At 39.4% G+C, this 21,163-nt stretch overlaps 1 protein-coding gene across 2 annotated transcripts; it reads right to left on the bottom strand.

Moving 5' to 3' along the window:
- Positions 1 to 2,128: 2,128 nt before the first annotated feature.
- On the bottom strand, positions 2,129 to 19,509 carry LOC132118559 (retinoic acid-induced protein 2-like). Of its 2 annotated transcripts, none has more exons than XM_059528486.1 (2): positions 19,254 to 19,509; positions 2,129 to 5,384 (listed from the first exon to the last, which is right to left on the bottom strand). In XM_059528486.1, exon 2 carries the CDS (start codon positions 5,310 to 5,312, stop codon positions 3,594 to 3,596), a length of 1,719 nt encoding a protein of 572 aa, XP_059384469.1. In that variant the 5' UTR covers positions 5,313 to 5,384; positions 19,254 to 19,509; the 3' UTR covers positions 2,129 to 3,593. The 2 variants fall into 2 exon arrangements, with proteins under 2 accessions (XP_059384469.1, XP_059384470.1); XM_059528487.1 differs by lacking the exon at positions 19,254 to 19,509 and adding an exon at positions 5,498 to 5,662.
- Between the last annotated feature and the right edge of the window lie 1,654 nt (positions 19,510 to 21,163).

The raw sequence follows: 21,163 nt of genomic DNA, 5'->3' as shown, positions 1-21,163 counted from the left end.
GTTTCATTCTTTTACCCATTCAATGGTTCACAAAAGCTCTTCATGTTAAAAAAAAAACTCATACTTAAATACTTAAAACTTCAGGGTCGTCTCAACACAAATTAATTCATATCATAGAAACAGTTATTGTTTATTCATTAAACTACATCTGATGTTCATGCTGTTTTTTGTGTAAATCTGAGAATATACTGCATCACGTGCTGGAAAATGATTTACAACTGCGAAATTTTGACGATGCCTAACATTTTTAAATTAAGATGCATTGAATTTGTGTTTTGAAAAAGTTATCAAAATTTAGTGAGACTTTGCTTAAACCAAGAAAAAAAAACATCTACCAAAGAGTTGAGAAAAATAAACCTATTTAAAAGAACACGTTTATTTCTCTTGCTCCATTGGCAGATCACTTGTCATTAAATCTTGATTTAAGAATGTTTAGATATTTGTACTGGAAAACGAGACAAAAACTAAGGAAGGACATTTTTGCAAGGCTTTAGAGTTTAAAAACACACTTTAGTGCTGACATTAAAAAATAAATAAAATAAAAAAACAAGTAAATTTGCACAGCAGTTCATCAGATGTATTTGGTGTGAACTCTAAAACCCAATACTTGAGTCAACTCTGAAAATGGAAGAAATCTGTCAAGTCAAGTTCTACATGAAAACCTTTCCTGGCTCAATGTGAACTATAAAAGACGCCTTCCTGGTTTTCCTTCTGAAAGAATTCCTATAAGCAAACACGCAAACACGAGACGGCACATTTCATACTGACATGTCAAATAAATCCTGCCTTGCTTTCATCTATCTTTCTGTGGACACCACTGATGGTGTGTCTTGAAGTTCATTTTGATTCTGCTGAACGTGGAATGAAGTCTCTTCTGAGCCACTGCATCATATTAGTACTGACTTGGTAAAAACAATAAATTATGTTACACAGAATCTTCACGTGTGACCAAATGAGACTCCTGTTGGTTTGACTGTGGAGATGATCTTACAGTTGGGGTGAACTTGCATGAAGTATGAAATATACTCCTGTTGTTATAAAGGATATTTTGGGTAAAGTCACAAAAATGGTCAAGAACATGCCAGCAAATCATACTGCACCCAAATATTAAAAGATCTAAAATAAATTCGATTTTGCTTTAAGAAAATGAATAGAATTCAGTCCGATCCGAATTTTTTTGCATTCTGATAATTTATCATAAACACCATTTTCCATCCAAATTCTTGTTATTATAAATGCACAAAAAAAGGATCAATTAAAATTGTAAAGGATTTATACATTTTGGCAGTATTTTAACTTTAATGCTGCTATTACAGTATTACAGTAATTTTGTGATCGACTAAATACAGTAACTGATATTGAGAAATGTAATATACATATAATTTCTTATTATGATGGAAAATGGTTTTATGATAACTATCGTAATGAAAAGAAAAAGACAAACAGTAAAAAAGGTCCTCCAAAATAGGTTTAGAAAAGAGTTTCTATTAATCTACTTAAAGCAAAGTCTAAATTCATTTAGATCTTTTAATTTTTGGATGCAATATGACTTGTTGGCATGTTCTTGACCATTTTGTGAACTTTACACAAAATATCCATTTGAACAACAGGAGTAAACTCAGTAAATCAAGTGGCACTTATATATATATATATATATATATATATATATATAAAACCATCTAGACACCCAATAATGAGAGAGAAATGTGTTTAGTAGTCATGAAAATATCACAATTTTTATCTTCAATACAATGGGTTTTATATACTGTATGCACTTATGGGGCTAATTTGTCTGATTCAGTGTTGAGTTTGTGATGTGGAGTCTGTCAGCTGTAGCACGGTTTTGATAAGATAATTACTAAACTGGGATGATCAAGAGGTTAATGAGAGGGTGGAAACCTGTGGTTCAATACACGCCCTCATGCTATCAATCTAACCACCAGCCACATGAAAGCAACAAAAACACTGATTCTGTGCCATAAAGCAGCATTCATAAGCCACAATAAAATTATTTTTGAATGCTTTATAGTAAAAAAAAAAAAAAAGAGTGGCACTTAATTTTATCCATGAGAAATGTATTTGATCATGGAATGCAGGGGAATTAGGCTAGACCTAAAGGGGCGTTTCACACACTTTTGAAGAGGTGTTTTGACTGGGACTGAAGGTCAAGTTCACCCTCGAGCATCTCCACATATTCAAATGGTAACACTTCTAATTCTATCATTATTGCCATGACCTTTTATCCTGTAATGTTACTTGGCATTAAATATTCTGCAACAGTAGCTTTAACATTGTCTAAATAGCCTTAATATTAGCCAATTGCTTGTGCAACTTTGCTGACATCACCCAAGTTCTTCATTTTCATCAAAGATTAAAAAAAAACAAGGAATAACGTACACCGATGAATTTTGCACAACATGACAAGTAACATGTATAAAGAAAACCAGGCTTACCCGAGAAAGAACTGATCTTAATGCTTGCTGAGGGATAGATGTATAAATTTGAACTCTTCACGTCCATTGTCGGTAAATTAGCCATCTAAAACACTGAAGGTATATTAGGATCACTAAAATCTGTACACTGTTGCAAGTGAAACTCTCCTCATGTGTTCACACAGCTGGCTGACTATAACCTAAAAAAAATACTTTGAGTTGAACGCACGGTCATAAAAACAGCATTAATAAGCCATTTCACTCAGATTTACTGTCGTTAGGGACAAACCCCCAATGATTATTTAGTTTTAATTTGGTTTGGGGCGGGGGGAAGGGAGGCTTTTTGCCCCCAAAAGGGATGATGATGAAAACTATGCTTTGTTGCTACTGACAACCATTTCCTCCAATCATCAGACTTAATGAAACCGAGATCTGGGCTTTGCCAAGTCATTATCAGGCTGCCATGCTAACTGCTTACCCCTCCTGTTCTTCAAAGAGGATGCTCCGCTCCAGTGCCCCACTGATTAATACAGTGATTAGGGAAGCAAAAGTTCACGGTTCCTTTCTACAGTTCATTAGGACCAAAAATGGGAAACGTCTTGCACTCCAAGTGTAAACAGTGAGAGGAGAGCAAGAATTCAGCATATTAGCCAGATGAGAATTTGTCAGTGCTACACGTCGCGTTTCTCACTGACAGCTGGCCAGGTTTCAAATCAGATCTCATGCATATTAATGACAATGCAGATCACGCGTGATGAATCATTCATGAGGATGTGTGACCAAAATCAAAATGCATAGGAAGGGAGTCGAGTCTGGCGTTAATGCTAAAACAATCTCAGTAGTAGTGCAGTTTAGGCAGTTCAGATTGGTTCTTTTATACTTGGAGCATTTTCCTGTCGACTTTGTCTGATTGGTTTATAATGAATGGATCAAATGCCAACCGTAAGACCAGAAACGGCCAGCATCAGTCTAAATCATTTGAACAGCTTGGAGAACAAGCTTTAGGCTTTATTTCTGCCAGGAATCCATTTATCATCATGATACCCAGGTTTAATTTCTCAGACCAGCTTTTTTCAAAGTAGTTATTTACCTAGCTACACCTCATTAGCCATTTCATTGCTCATGTTTTCCCTTCTCACTCTGAAAGCAAGAGAGCATGTGTTATTTTCTGGGCAGAAATGCAGCCAGTCGCTGCTTCTTTATGGGCAGAATATGAATCTCCTGGGAGCTTACTTTCTTCAGTTTGATGCCTCTGTTTTTAGAGATCTTTTTGAGCGGTTCACTGGATTCTCCTCGCTGATCCCCTGGGACCCTGGGAAGTGCGGCAAAGCCCCCTTGACTGGCATCACGTTTGATGGAAAAGTTCTTTGTAGAAACGCCTGATAATCCTTTTAGCTTGCTGCAGAAGATGGCAGGCATGGCGTCTTTGACTGACACAATGACTTTGGCTGTCTGCGATGTGCTGACAATCTCGATATTTCCACTTCCGGTGAGCGCAGAGTCATGTACCGCCCCAGCCACTGTCCTACTGTGACCGCTATCTACCACCCACTTGTGCTGTCTGCTGAACTCTAGAGATGCTAAACCACTTAGCAGCTTGGTGTCTAGCTTCGGCGTGCAGTCTACTGGCCGGAGAACCCCAAGAGCCAAAGACCCTCTGCTAACATCGTCCCCCAGGTGGCACACCCTCTCCCGCTCCGGGGCCAATGGACCATATGTGCTACAAGTCTGGATGCATGTCTTTCTTTTACTAGGTATAGACAAATCAAGGACATTGTCTTGCTGAAACGGCTGGATCCCTTGTGGCACATCAACATACATTGAAGGTTGAGGTGTCCTTATGGATAAATCTAGCACTTCTCCATCTGTCACTACAGGGGATGAGCAACAGTGAAGAGACTGTTGGACTACTGCCATTTCCTTGCTGGTAAATGAAAAATGAGGGGAGATGTCACTAGGTGAAGTTTGGGTGCTTTTGCTATAAGTACAAGCCGTTTTAGGGACATCTACCTCTGCCTTGAAGTCCTTGCAAGCTGAGACCGGGACTGGGATTGGCACTGGGATTGGAAGAGGCACTGGAAGTGGGATTACAACAGGATAGGGAACGAGCAAGGTGGCTGGAGGCACCAGAGGGGCTAATGGAGAGCTGTAGGGCTGCGAGAGAGGTGGAGGAGGAAGGAACGCAGAGGCAAGGTCGATTTGCGGGGAAGACGCTGGGTGGAAAGTAGGAGAAGTGTTGCCCTGGCCAGGGAAGAGGTCCTGCAAGATGGCTGCAAAGTTAGGGTTCTGAAGAAGAGTCAGAAGACTAGTATCCATCACTGGATTTGTGCCTTTCTGGTCCAGGACTGGAGGTGCTCCAAGAGCTGGGTTATATAATGGGTTTTGGCACAGGATGCTGTTCTGCAGTGGCAGGGCAGGACAAGTTGCCGTTTGTTGAAGCAATTGATGATTCAAATGTTGGAGGACTTGTTGTTCCAAGACCAGAGGTAGGGACACAGGACCCTGACTAGTCATCAGGTACGAAGTGGCCCCTGATTGTCCGACTTGATGTCCAGCTGGTCCAGCAAGGATTGGCAATACTACTGGACTCTCCCCCAAGCAGATTGGCTGGAGCACAGTTGTAGCAACCTTAAGGGCAACACCGTTGGGAGACTCAGCAGCCGGGGTCACCCCTGGGGTGGCCTGTATCGTTAGCAGGGGGGACATGGATCGCTTTGTGATGCTTGGTGTGCTGACACTCCATGTCTCTGGTGAAATAATTGGAGTGGTCTCCCCCTCCAGTTTCCCAACTGCATCAGTGGCGGTGGATCCACCATTGCAGACCTCTTCCTGAGGGTTTGGCATGTCTACGGCTACAGAATCTTTGTACGGCTCTTCCATCGTGCCTTGATTATGTAAATCTCTTTCAGGTGCTGCAAGTAGAGGATTTCATGGCTTTCTTCAGCACAACTCCTAGAATCAAATGGGAGAAGAGGATTAGTAGTTGGCAACAACTTTGTTGATGTAAACCACAATACTCAAAATAGTAATTGTTGGTAAACTTTCATAATCTGTTAAAACCTTACCTGCCCACTATAACTTAATACCCAAAGCTAACAAGGGACCAAAGAGGCATTGTTTCCTTTCCAGCTAAAAGTTCAACCATCTGTTTTTGTCCACCAAGAGCTGTAAGCTTTCAGAATGACGTCATGACAAGAGAGTGGAATCGCAGACACAAACACAGAATTATGGGAGACACCAGAAGAGAGTTTACAAAGACTGGGAGCCTTTCGCACAGACAAAATGCTTTGCTGTCTTGGGAGGGGAGCAAAGAGAGCACGGGGGAGGATTCTATGAAATTACATTGCAGAGTGCCTGGGTTTATTTGTTTATGAGCCAGCGTTAGTGTGGAGTTTATTACACAAAATGCTGCCAAGACTATGTAGTGAACCTCCCTCTGGCAAAAACACAGAGAGTGAAAGAATGCCAGGGAGACAGAAAGGAGGAAAAAGAGAGTACCTTGAAGTAAAGAGAAATGGGACGAAATAAAAAGACAGGCAAGGAGAGAAAAGCCAAAAACGTGAGTGGAAAAAAAGATCAGGGGATGCAGGAATGGGTGCAATCTTTCAAAGAAACAACTTTCTAAGTAGCAAAGTTTCAGTCTGCGTTAAGTACCCATTAAACATTGCAACGTTTTTTGCTGACAGGAAGACCTGAACACATGCACAAACCACATACAATCCTAAAACCGACTTTTGCATTTCTGTTTTCACTATTAAAAACATTGTCAACAATTTTATCAGCAAAATTTCCAAAAGCATAACAGCAGAAAAGTATACATTTTCTTTGCAGTAAATCATACCAAAAACTAAATGTAATGCTGACAAAGGTTGGAGGGCAGGCTCATGCTAGCACAGTGAGAACTGCCTTATCTGGATTTTTTCAGGCATGGGGCAAAACAAAAGAAAGCTGCCAACTGATTTAGGACCAAATTTTGTCCCAGGGTGAATTTCAGAAACACTTCTAAAGCACTGAATTCCCATTCCCGTACTGAAGGAAGAACAGTGGAAAAAGTCAGATAAGGAAGTGACGGCCTTGACACATCTGCTCCTCTCTGATTATTCAGTGACAAGTGTTTCTCACCGACCCTAAATCAACCCTTAATTGATGAGTGCTGCGGTTTAGGAACACTGTTCCAAGATCAGACTTCTCCAAGTAGTCACATGTGACTTCTAAACTGCCTTGCAGCTTTGTTTTGTTTTGTCCCAAGTTATATTGTGAAGCTTATTCCAAGCAGGTAAATAAATTCACTGTTAAACAACAGTGTGAACCTGTGCACATTTACATGCAAAATTAACTCTCTGCTCTTCTGCTTTATCACCTTTAGTGTCCTTGCTCCAGCCCTGTATTGAGTAACATCACATGTGTGAGGTGCATTTTTCCCCCATCAGTCTTTGGACAAACATGTCTTTAATTTAAAATTAGTCTTAGTCTCTGCTTTCTCTATGCCAAAGACTTTGAGTGATGTAACTTGGCTCGAAACAGCGCGTTTGTTGAAGCGTTTGGAAAACAAACACATGCTTCAAATGCTACCCAATTACAATCTATGAGAGGAACAGCCAAAAACTTGGAAATAAATCCTGAGCGGGGATAAAAGTCGATAAATTACAATTTAGCATTGGAAAGCCAACAAGGTGGGTCGCCAAACCCTCTGTATGATTTGTTTCTGAGATACTGCATTCCAGATGGGCTTTGTGTGGGCTGACAGATTCCTGCAGTGTGAGACAGTTAATGCAAACAACATTACAGAAGCATGAGCGTGTGTGTTCACAGCAGCAGGTGAGATCGGTTAGATCTCAACACTAAATCAGAGCTAAAAACACACCATCTGCTGTTGCTGCATCTTAAAGGATATGCAACAATAAAATGTAGAAACAAATTCTCATGTGACTGATTCCCTTTTCCCAGTCATTAGAGCTAAATTATGTTGTTTTGATGCTATGAAAAGGTGATAATCAAGAAATGTCTAGGATAAAAAAAATTGTTCTGAATAAAGAATTTGACCTTATACACATTAATGTCTAACATATAACTTCTGGGGGGAGGGTTCCTGGAAATATCGTACCTAATAAGAACATTTTAGAATATGACTAACTTTATCTGTCACTACAAAGGCATGTGGCTGGCAACAAATATGCAAAAAAAAGACAGAAGCAGATGTGAAACTTCCGATTGCAATGATATTGTTTACTGGAAGTGTTTCATACAGATAAAATGAAGTGAATTTTGAGTTTTGATGCCGGTAAGAGCTGGAATGTAATGATTAACACAGTCTAGACGGGAAGCCTCAAATGCTCACTAACATGGACAAATGCTTGAGCTTGAGGTTAGACTTCAGCAATACTGAAATAAAACAAACATCCTACTTGGAAAGTCGCTGGTATAAAACTACCATTAAAAGCAAAATAATATTACAGCAACAGTTACACAAATTCCATTATTAAAAAAAACAAATCTGAAAAATCCCATTTTCTCCATAGGGGAATTGATCTTGATCTTATAAACAGATCTTGAGCTTCTTGATCATACATACATTTACATGACATTAGCCCACATTATTTTAGCTTATTTAAAAAAAATAATGTTTAAAAGCAGAATTCCTGGTGGAAAAATAACATTACGCTTGATTTGAAAGACAACCTGGTTATGATGCATATATATATATATATATATATATATATATATATACACAGTGCTGTGAAAAAGTTATTGCCCCCTTCCGGTTTTTTTCCCCCTTATGTGTCGAATTTATTCAGATCAAACTAATTTTAATATAACACAAAGATAACCTGAGTAAATACACAATGCAGTTTTTAAATAATTATTTCATTTCTTAAAGGAAAAAAGCTGTCCTATCTGCCCGGTCCTACATGAAAAAAGTATTTGCCCCCTAAATCTGATAATTGGTTGTGCCACCCTTAGCAGAAACAACTGCAATTAAGCATTTGCAATAAGTCTTTCACATCGCTGTGAAGAAATTTTGGCCCACTCTTCTTTGCAGAATTGTTTTAATTCAGCCACATTGCAAGGTTTTCAAGCATGAATGGATGGTTTACGGTCATGCCTCAGCATCCTCATCAGATTTAAGACTGGACTTTGACTTGGCCACTCCAAAACCTTAATTTTGGTTTTCTTGGGCCATTCAGAGGTGGACTTGCTGGTGTGTTTGGGATCATTGTCCTGCTGCATAACCCAAGTGTGCTTGAGCTTGAGGTCACAAATTGATGGATGGACATTCTCCTTCAGGATTTTCTGATATAGCACAGAATTCATGGCTCCATCAATTGTGGAAAGTCATCCAGGTCCTGAAGCTGCAGAGCAGCCCCAGACCATCACATTTCCACCACCATGTTTGACTGTTGCTTTGATGTTCTTTTTATGAAATGCTGTGTTGGTTTTACGACAGATGTTACGGAACACACCTTCCAAAACATTCTTCATTTTGTTTCATCAGTCCACAGAATATTTGCCCAAAAGTCTTTGTTTTTGGTAAATTTGAGATGAAGCTTTGTGTTCTTTTTGGTCATCTATGGCCTTTGCCCTAGAACTCTCCCATGGATGCCATTTTTGCCCAGTCTCTTTCTTATTGTTGAATCATGAACACTGATCTTAATTGAGGCGAGTGAGGCCAACAGTTCTTTAGATGTTGTTCTGGGTTCTTTTATGACCTCCTGGACATGTTGATGTTGTGCTCTTGAGATAATTTGGGTAGACCAGACACTCCTGGGGAGGTACAGCTTTAGAGCTTTAGAGATGGCTTTATAACGCCCTCCAGACTGATACATCTCAACTATTTTGTTTCTCATCTGTTCTTGAATTCCTTTGGCTTTGAATTTGCTCTTTAAGCGTGCTTCACTTTGTCAGACAGGTTCTAATTAAGTGATTTCTTGATTCAACAGGTCTGGCAGTAATCAAGTCTGGGTGTGACTAGTGAAATTAACTTATCTTTCTAAAATAATGTGGTTAATCACAGTTCTTTCATGATTTAACAAGAGGGGGAAATTAATTTTTAATTTGTCTGGACAGCTTTTTTCCCCATTAATAAATGACTTTATAAGAGCAATGTAACTGGTGCTTTGGTTTGCTGCAGACAAACAGAGTTAGGTCTGTTACTAATTACAGACTACATAATGAAAACTGTAGTTAGTAACGTGGATTACGTCTAGATTACTTTACCAAACTTGTTTTAAATTCACCATATATGTACCACATTGATATGTATTATATGAAGAAACATTAATAAACACGAGTCTTTCAGGTTTAGGAAATATTTTTGCCCAGACTTCCAGAATCAACGATTGCTGAAGCTCAGCGGATATGATGACATGGTGTTACTCAGCCATAAATCACCAGTGTTTCAGCAACTATTTGTTTTAAAACATTGGAAATGTATTTACACAACATTTGTGAATATATATATGCTCAGAGTGGTATGAGGATTTTTTTGAAAAAAACATGTAAAAGAGAAAAAATAATTATGAATGATTTACTGCCATTGTGTGAAGATGTAATCAATGTAATCCCAAGAAAAGTAACTGTAATCTGATTATTAAAATGTAATGTCATCTAATTACAAGGACTTCAAGTAATCAGTTACTTCCCAGCTCTGCTGACAATTAATATATATTATCACAACTTCAGTGATAAAAGCAGTTTTGTATTTATGATTGTTTGTTTGACTGCACATTCATATCCATTGGTCGCTGTCATCCAATTCAAGAGCACGGGTTACTTACTGGCTTGATATGATGACATGGCTTCATCATTTGTCTTCATCTATGTTCATCTATCAAATAATAGAGTATAAATCCCATGCAGGGCAAACTCCATTCTACAACTGGAAAATGGAACAGATGGAACAATTTAACAACAATCTTCTATTCCATCCACAGGCGCTGTTGTCATGCCAACCGCAGGGCTAATAAATCCATCTCCGCTGTTGCGTGCTAAAGCTGCCATTTTGCCCTTCACCACTGAGATGGAGCCCAGAAATGATTCTCCAATCCACCTCCGCCCTGATCTCACATATAACCCGTGTGTCTTTCTCAGTGAAGCCAATCTGGTATTGATAGTAATAGAGTTAGGTTTCCACTAGCTTAACAAGTGTCTTGGCAATCTCATAGCCATCCACATAACAAAATGAATCTCCGGTACAACCAGTGCAATGATGTTTTTATACTTGATTTATGTTCTAGACTTAAATTCGTTTGACTTCATTGGTTAATATAGTAAATAGATTTGCATTTAATATGACTTGCAATGAATCAATTGATTTGCTGTATGTGTTCCCCAAGGGTTCTGTTTGAACTTAGACAAGTTTGTGAAAATTTTAAGATAAAATACTGTGAACTACAAGGTTGTTAATCAATGTTATATGCTTCTGTTGAAGCAGTAAGCCCGTATTACTTTGAGTTATTTTAAATAGTGTCAAACGAATGTGAAAAACTACATTACCCACGATTCTGCAAAAAATCTCCACCAATCAGAGAACAGCAACAAGCAAATTGTTCCAAAATACCTTTTTTTTGTACCTGCCACTCCTATAAACACTGCAAATGACATGATTGAGACATAATTTAAGTCTACTTAAATATTTTTTTATATGGATAATGAACATATTTTGCAATAAATGTAAAATATATTAACATCTTGAAATTAATCACTTAATATAAAACTGATTTCATTCAAACTACATCCTACACCATTTTTTTCAGTGTGGTTTGGATCAAAGCTTATAACTTTTAAATCAATGCTTTGGGAGAGATCTTCCTAAACCAATGCAGCTGAAAAATCAGGCAACACTATCTTACTCTAGTGATGCTTGTCTAAGCATTAAGATTAACCCTTTGAAAGCCAAACCCTTTCTCTACTGGATACATATGCTGATACAAATATCTACACAGGGTCTTCAGTGGTGTCTTCCTGTAATAAAATAGCATCCATGTGCAACGTGGTCCGCCGTCTCATGCCTGAGAACAGAGACTTCTAAGGGATTTATGGGTTGGGAAGCATTTAGGAAAGCTGAAATCAGCCTGGGAAGAAGAAGAATGCAGGCAGAATTGCCTCAAGGGTACCTCTTATATTGCAGACCTACAGCACATGTGGTACATCCAACACCCTCAAACACACACAGAAAACGGTCTAATAAGAGTGTGTGTTTGCAGTGCACACTCTCTAATGTCTACTGACAGTCATCTCTGTACAAAGTCTCCTCTCATTTAAAGCCAATGGAAGAGGTGTAAAATCTCCTGACAGCTGTATCTAGGATTCAGAGTCATGGATGGGTCTGATTTAAAATGCTTTTTAAAATCTGCAACAGTTGAAGGTGCCAACAGGGTGCGAAGCAGACATTTGGTACAGCGGGAGACTGAAAACAGCTAAGCAACATGGAAACTGTAGTGCTTTAAAGCACACTCACAAACACAGAATTGAATTAAATGGTGTTTACAGAAGGACCTGACCCCGGGTCAGCTATTCTGAGCGTGCATTACAACAACAAAGCTTTTCTGCATCATGTTATGCTGTTTTTCTCCTCTGTACTGACATTACGTACAATTGTTGGGTTTTAAAACAAATGTCAAAACAGTCATTGTCAATTGACGCCAATGTCGTCTATTTTTTTCTATCTAGAAGCAGACGCTGTAATGGTTTTCAGGTGATTATTGGACCTACAGTGCCTGCTAGTTGTGCCCACTTCAGGGTCAGCGCCGGGCCCAGAGCACAGCTGCACGCATGGATCTTATCAGGCTATGAATGGTGCATTTGTGCATCCACACAGGACGGCCCAGCACGGCACGAGACAGCCAGACGCGGGAGCAAGATTGCAGAGACGACAGGGGGTGGGGTATACAAAGACTGTCTATCCACACACGCACAAGCCAGCAGTCTTAGAGATGATGGTTCTCTGATCTGAAGGCTGAGCTCACTGGAGATGTGTTGTCAAAACACACACACACACACACTGATAAGAAAGGATTATGGCAACAACAAAGATGTTTGAGGATCCCCATCACTAAACACCATTAAACTCCAGAAGACAACAGAATCAGTTCTAAACACAACTTCTGGGGTGTTGTCGGCGGCAGAGCGTTACTACGTTGCTAAGGTGTTCTGAGTGTTTTAAGTGCGTCTCTATGCTGTTGCTACGTACTTCTGGGTTTCTAAGGTGTTCCGTGTGTTTAAGCCGCGTCGCTGTGTTCTGCCGAGTAACTGCGGTGTTCCGAGTGTTTAAGGCGCGTCGCTGTGTTCTGCCGAGTAACTGCGGTGTTCCGAGTGTTTAAGGCGCGTCGCTGTGTTCTGCCAAGTAACTGCGGTGTTCCGAGTGTTTAAGGCGCGCCGCTGTGTTCTGCTGAGTAACTGTGGTGTTCCAAGTGTTTAAGGCGCGTCAATGTGTTCTGCCGAGTAACTGCGGTGTTCCGAGTGTTTAAGGCGCGTAGCTGTGTTCTGCCAAGTAACTGCGGTGTTCCGAGTGTTTAAGTCGCTGTGTTCTGCCGAGTAACTGCGGTGTTCCGAGTGTTTAAGGCGCGTCGCTGTGTGCTGCCGAGTAACTGCGGTGTTCCGAGTGTTTAAGGCGCGTCGCTGTGTTCTGCCGAGTAACTGTGGTGTTCCGAGTGTTTAAGGCGCGTCACTGTGTTCTGCCGAGTAACTGCGGTGTTCCGAGTGTTTAAGGCGCGTCGCTGTGTTCTGCCAAGTAACTGCGGTGTTCCGAGTGTTTAAGGCGCGTCGCTGTGTTCTGCCGAGTAACTGCGGTGTTCCGAGTGTTTAAGGCGCGTCGCTGTGTATTGCCAAGTAACTGCGGTGTTCCGAGTGTTTAAGGCGCGTCGCTGTGTTCTGCTGAGTAACTGCGGTGTTCCGAGTGTTTAAGGCGCGTCAATGTGTTCTGCCGAGTAACTGCGGTGTTCCGAGTGTTTAAGGTGCGTCGCTGTGTTCTGCCGAGTAACTGCGGTGTTCCGAGTGTTTAAGGCGCGTCGCTGTGTGCTGCCGTGTAACTGCGGTGTTCCGAGTGTTTAAGGCGCGTCGCTGTGTTCTGCCGAGTAACTGTGGTGTTCCGAGTGTTTAAGGCGCGTCGCTGTGTTCTGCCGAGTAACTGCGGTGTTCTGAGTGTTTAAGGCGAGTCAATGTGTTCTGCCGAGTAACTGTGGTGTTCCAAGTGTTTAAGGCGCGTCAATGTGTTCTGCCGAGTAACTGTGGTGTTCCGAGTTTTTAAGGCGCGTCGCTGTGTTCTGCTGAGTAACTGCGGTGTTCTGAGTGTTTAAAGCGCGTCGCTGTGCGTCGCTGTGTTCTGCCGAGTAACTGTGGTGTTCCGAGTGTTTAAGGCGCGTCGCTGTGTTCTGCCGAGTAACTGTGGTGTTCCGAGTGTTTAAGGCGCGCCGCTGTGTTCTGCTGAGTAACTGTGGTGTTCCGAGTGTTTAAGGCGCGCCGCTGTGTTCTGCTGAGTAACTGTGGTGTTCCAAGTGTTTAAGGCGTGTCAATGTGTTCTGCCGAGTAACTGTGGTGTTCCGATTGTTTAAGGCACGTCGCTGTGTTCTGCTGAGTAACTGTGGTGTTCCGAGTGTTTAAGGCGCGCCACTGTGTTCTGCCGAGTAACTGCGGTGTGTCCCGGGCTCAAGAGTGTTGCTTTTGCTATACTGGGTTGCTAAGGTGTTACAAGTGTTTTAAAATGTGTTGCATTTCCTTTGTGGATACTAAGATGTTGAGTATTTTTACCATGTTACTATGTAACTGCACATATGTTTTGAGTGGTTGATGGGGCATTGGTATGTGGTTGCTAGGGTGTTCAAAGTGGTTTTCAGCATGTTGCTGTGTGATTGCTAGGCTGCTGTAATGGTTGTGGGCTGTTGTAAGGCATTGCTATTTGGCTGCTAAGTAATTGGTAACATCACCTAGGTGGTTTTCTAAGGCTTTACTCTATGGATACTATGAGTGATTTAACTATGTTGCTATTTGACTGCAGTGTTTTGGTGGTTTTGTAGCTGGTTTTCTAGGAAGCAGCACAGGCATTGCTATGCAGTTTCAATGCTATGCAGTCCCCTTAGAATGTTGCATTTTTTATTATGCCATTGCTATGCAGTTGCTGCAGAGTTGCTAGTGTGTTCTTTGTTGTTGCTTACATGACAGACCTGGACATGACTCGGCCCCTCCTACAATGTAATAAAGACATTTTATTAGGCATTTAAAGATATTATTAAATTTTTTTAATACTGCTCTTATAACAGCACACATAAAAACCTCAAACTTGTCTAAGGTCAGTGGTTCAGAGCTCTGGGATGCCCCACCAGTGGACTGTAGTGGCAAATGCTATAAATAGGCTCCAATGGAGGGGCTTTTAATTAAATATGAAGTAAAGTGATCCATGAAGGGCAGACAGCAGGTAGCAGCTCATCCCTCCCTGTACATCCGTTAACATTATCAGCTAAATGGCCCTCATGCACAGTAACTCAAGCCTGCTGTTGTGACAGCAGGGTTAGGGGCCAACAGCAGAATCTATACAGGAAACAATGAGACAATCTCATGAGCACCCACTCGACCAAAAACATGAAACGGACATGACAGAAGACTTAATCTAATGAGTACAATGCAATCAAAAGCTGTTGTACTGCATCACCTGCCTAAATGAGGTGTAGGGTGACGCCAGATGAAATATGGAAGTGATGGTGCAGGTACAGTATCTCAGAGTAAAGTCAACTACATACATACATACAACTTCTCTGATTATCTTCATAGCAAGGAACTAGTAACATAGTAACTTCATAGCAACACCCTGTCAACCATCCAGAAGATAGCAACTTGCTTTAAACACTCTGAATGCTTTAGCAACTGCATAATCAACCACCCAAACACACTGGCAACCATCCAATAATCTTAATAGAAAAATGCTCTAAACACTATGAATGCCTTAAGAACTACATAGTAATGCCCTTGCAACCACAGATTAATCTTAATAACTTTATAACATGCTATAAACACTATGAACCCTTTAGCAAATGAATACCAATGCCTTAGCAACAACTGTTCCTGATACTCTGAGATGTCCATGTGATCCTTTATGAATCTGCGGTTATCAGTGTGAACAACATTGACGCAGCAACACAAACTAGCCAGCTCGACATAAACACTACAATTCAAATCACAATCTGACGACAAAATGTGACCAAAAAAGAACATAAAGAGGTTGTTAAATTGCCGTTTTTGCATGAATTTGATGGTAAATAGACGCTTGTTTTGGGTTGTGACTTTGTGCATCATCTATGGTCATTCACCCCTGAATGTAACAACATTCTTTCACACACACACACACACACAAACACAGACACACACAACACACACACACGTGATGCTCCAAGTCCTCCTGCATTTTAAAAGCACAACCCAAAAGACGAGGGACAGCGAGTCTGACACCGTCGACACAGGACATTCCTGAGTTGACTGGCCTGTGGCTTAAGGCCTAAAATAAGATTAGGCAACTACTCAGGAATTGCACAGTTTTTCTGAACTTAGAAACCATTCTCTAGAAGTGCTTGCTATGGTTTTACAAAAAAAGACAAAGAAAGTACATATTGAAAAATTTGCCCTTTTGACAATACAAAAAAAAACAATACTTGATTAGGAGAGTCAATATGTTCAATGCAATGAAAATGCAGTAAAAATCTAGATATAGACAAAACCATTGTCCCCCTCCACCCCGCCACAAATTATGATATTTAATCATTTAATTTCACTAATATATATATATATATATATATATAGCTGTATTTTTATTTTAACATTTTAACATATGTGACCCTGGACCACAAACCCAGTCAATAAAGGTCAGTTTTTCTAAATTGAGATTTATACTTCGATTCATAGATAGATTTATCCCATGAAAGCAAAATAAATAAGCTCTCAATTGATTTATGGTTTCTAAGGACAGGACAATATTTGGCTGAAATACAACTATTTGAAAATCTGGAATCTGAGGGTGCAAAAAATCTAAATATTGAGAAAATCACCTTTAAAGTTGTCCAGATGAAGTTCTTAGCAATGCATATTACTAAACAATAATTAAGTTTTGATATACTTACAGTAAGAAATTTATGATTTGTGGTATAAAAGAAAAATCAATAATTTTGACCAATACAATGTATTTTTGGCTATTGCTACAAATATACCTTTGATACTGATGACTGCTTCTGTGCTGCAGGGTCACGTATAAAAATGTCACATTTGGAAACTTACTGGCTAAATGAATAAATAAATAAAATTAACTTTTTTTGCCAGTAAAATATATATATATATATATATTTAAAAAATTGTGTATGTAAATATGTTATTACTCATTTCAAAATTATGAAAAATGCCCAAATATTGTCTTTATGATGTACAATTTATTATATTTTTGCATGCACCAAAACATCCTGGTAACCTCTCAGAAGATCTTAATTTGCAATATGTTTAAAAAACAACCAGAAGATTGTTGCTAAAGTAATTACTAAATAAATAAAGTGCATTAAAGTTATAGAAGTATACATTTTCTATAATAAAAATGTACAATACAAAAAAAATTCTTTCAAATCAAAGCAATATGTCTAAAGTTATGTTCCAAATTTGAAGTTGATATCACAAAAATTGAGATTAGAAGTAAAAAAAATAATTATGCAATTACTGTCACAAATGTACATCAAACACAAAATAAAATGTATAAAATATGGAATGTTGAGACTCAGACCTTTCCAATGACACATGATTTGTCAAGATTAGAAAAGGTTTTGATTATAAAATATTGGGTCACACTTACACTTTAAGTGTCCTTGTTACAGGGTATTTATACATTTAAGCTTTTTTTAACGAATAAGTAATATTAATTAACTACCTGTACTTACTATATGCTTAGGGTTAGGATTAGGGTTACCTGCATGTAATTATGCATAATTGTTATTATAATAGTAATTAGTACATGTAACAAGGACACCTTAAAATAAAGTGTTACCAAATATTGAAGAAAAACTTTATAATATGACACTTGACACCACCCATTAAGGGGAAGAGCCTCCTAAAAGGTTTTAAAGTGCCATTTTCATGGTAACACAATATCTGATTTCACCATTTTACAGGATTCATTTGGAGTTTTTATGCTTTCAAATGTTATCATATTTAGTATGACTAAAATATGTGATTTGGAAAAATCGACATAAAAAAGGGCACCAGCAGCATGCATATTTTGTCTTTATGATGTACAATTTTATGTTATTTGATGCTGGTTGGTGGATTAGACTGAAGTGGGTGTTGGTAGGTGCGCTAACATGTGAGCGCTGATGTGCTAACGACTGCTCTTTAGGCCAATTTACTGAACTGACTATTGTTGGCCGTATATTTGTGAACGTATGCATAAAAAGGTCAAGAAAACCCAGCCTCAGTTTGACTCCCAAAGCTTTCAAGCCTGCAAACATGACTTAATGCTTTTAGAAGTGCATGTGTGAGTGCATGAGGCAGCACTGATTAACTTCAGGACATAAGCAATTCCTCAATTCCACTGTTACCACGGACACCATACAGCCCCATTATGATGTCACAGCCTCATAAAAAAGAGTTACATTCCATTTGCAACATTTCTAGAGCCTGTAACATCACAACTGTGTCTTTAAAATGGGCATTTCAGCATTTGTATGCTGTTCAGGAAGCTATTATTGATTTGATGTACAGTGCAATTTTATTAGAACTGCTAAATGTGTTTGTAAGATACCTCTTTGTCACTTTCGCAGTGAGAAAAACACAATGAGATTATTCTCTGCCTACATGTCCAATGCATTTAAACACCATTTTTAAAGTGTTTAAAGTCTGAGCATTGCCAGACAGAGAGCTTGTACCATTATCTCAACTAATTATGTCAGTCCCCCACTAGGGAGCTCTTGTGTTACCCATCAGGTACATGGAAACATATCTGACCCCCACTATCCCCAAGGCACACACATTAAAGGAACAGTACACCCAAAATTAAAAAAATATATTTTATAGAATTTCTGTGAATTATGGCAGTTCCTAACACAAATTTATGGCTTCAGAATGAATGAATGGCTAAATATCCATTTACACTTGATTGCTCAGTCCCAATCCATGTTGTTGAAATAACAGAGATATTATTCTTAAAGGGACAGTTCACCTAAAAATGCTAATTCTGACAACATTTACTCACCGTCATGACAACCGTGAACTTCACAGTATTAAGCATTGCATGGAACATGGCTACGGCTATTATTTAGCCAAATATCATTTGCGATCTGTTCCATACAATGTTTTAATGGTTTGTAACATCATGAGGGTGAGTAAATATTGACTCAATTAGCATTTTTAGGTGACCTGGCCCTTTAAGACCACCATCATCTCTGTTATTTAAACAACGCATTAATCAGGGATGCGTAAACCTTTCAAAGTAACATTTATCCACGTTATTTGTAGCCTACTTTGCGGTCTAATTGTTTAAGTATATTAAGTATAAGCATAATATATAATGTCCTTGAGCGGTTCAATATGATCTGTGATTTATGAATCCCTTTAAATCCACGAGAGATGCACCTGTGCAGCCGCCCGACGGGTTATGTGGGGTGTCACGTCTGTTTCTCTATCCAACGACACCCAACGTTTTTGGATAGACATTATATACTGTTCTATTAGAGCACTATATAACATTATATAGGGAGGAAAGCAATGCAATCCTGTGCCAATCCATAAATGATGTCTAAAACCCGCTCGTAACGGAACATTAAAAATAACACATAGACACATATGAAAGCGATCACGCGTTACCTCGGAATGAATATAATGTCGCTCCGGAGTCGCGCGTTATTCCTGGATTCTCCTCGTTTTCTTCTCGATCGCTGTCATGAAACACTCGTCGGTTTCCGCTGGACGGGTTTGACTGCTCGTGTGCCTCATACGATCCGCTGTGTGTGTCGGTTTACGGTGTCGGACGCAGCTTCACCGTAAACCGCGACGTATGTGTCTGTGTGACGCTCGTCTGTGACCGTAGAGCCGCTGTGATCCTCTCTATCTCTCTCTCTCTCTCTCTCTCTCTCTCTCTCTCTCTGTGTGTGTGTGTATGTGTGTGTGTGTGCGTGCGTGTGTGTGTGTGCGTGTGTGTGTGTGTGTTACTCACACAGTCTCTCTCTCTCCGCATATCATCCAAACGCAGCATCCTAATGTGATCAAATTATTCATTACACTTAGGTGTACTACTAAGGCAGTAATACTAATACAATGCCATTTTGGGATTGCCATATAATGCCATAGACAGGCACAGCATGTTTCCAAAACCGCAAGGTTTTATCATAGTGCATGCACAAAATGTTTTATTTCTCTATTGTTCTATTTGCTTTATTGCTCTAATGCAAGTACAGAATGGTATTACTATGGCCCATACAAAGCCATGGTGTTATGTTAACATATCAAAAACTTGTTATTACCATGGTGCATGTTCAAAAACATGGTATTATTCTAAATGAATAGCATGTTATTACGCTGGTGCATGTGCAAAACACATCGGATTACCATGGTAAAACATGGTATTACTATAATGCATGTATAATATAAAAAAATAGTGTTGTTATAGTGCATGTGCAAAACGCATGGCATTACCATGGTAACATCCAGAAACATGGTATTACCGTGGTAACACATGTAGAAATGCTGTATTATCATGGTAAAAAAAAACTATTAACATGGGAACATGTCCAGAAGCATGATATTACTATGATGGATGTACAAAAACACATGGTATTATTATAGTACAATACATGTCTAAAATCAAAGTATTATCCATGTGCAAACATGCCCAAAATAGAGGTATTAAATTGTATTAATATGTATAAAATAACATGATATTGTCATAGCAAGTCCAAAACCATAGTAATACTATGATGCATGAAAACATGGTATTACCATAATAACACCATTTTTTTTACTACAATGCATGTATAAAACACATGGTTTTGTCATAGTGCATGTTCTAAAGAAAATGTATTACTATGATGCATATGCACAAAAACATGATATTACCACAGTAACATGCAAAACCACGGTATTACCATTATGCATGTGGGGGAAAAAAACATGATGCATGTTCACATTGATAGTTGTAGACCCCAGTAAGCATTGCTTTTTAAAGCTAACTGATTGTTTTCTTCTACAATCCCTTTCATTGCACACTGGTAACTAACTATAGTTGCACCAGAGTTCTGAGGTTTTACTACAGTAACATCACATTCAGATCTTATGAGCTGCTTTCAGTGTATTCTTTCATTGCTGGTTTGTTAACAGTGATTGCTACCATAGTGAAGCAGGCTGATGAAGATGTCGACATGAGCGGCTCTCACAGCTGGGGAGGCTGGGCTTCCCGAGGCTCGCTCTGGATTAGCTTTCATTGACGGCTTCGTCAGAAGAGGGGGTGTAACTGTGGCTCCCAGGAGGCTCTGTAACGCCTGCGGGCCTGGATCTGCTGCAGGGGGATGTTTAATGGGTCTTAATGAGCCACTCGTGCAAATGTCCTTTTCTAACCTTTTCTGTTTCACTCACAGGACTGGGTGAGAATTAGATAAAACACAAAACAACAGTGCACACACATTATACTTTATGTGGATATACCCAGGGTCCAGAACATGAATATCTGCATCATAAAACTGTGCTTGTTATCTCAATAAATGATCCGTTTTTAATTCAAA

This window comes from Carassius carassius, chromosome 37 (genome assembly GCF_963082965.1).
Source record: "Carassius carassius chromosome 37, fCarCar2.1, whole genome shotgun sequence".
Taxonomy (NCBI): domain Eukaryota; kingdom Metazoa; phylum Chordata; class Actinopteri; order Cypriniformes; family Cyprinidae; genus Carassius; species Carassius carassius.
Note: the sequence above shows the minus strand (reverse complement) of the source record. Positions and strands in the feature narration are given on the sequence as shown.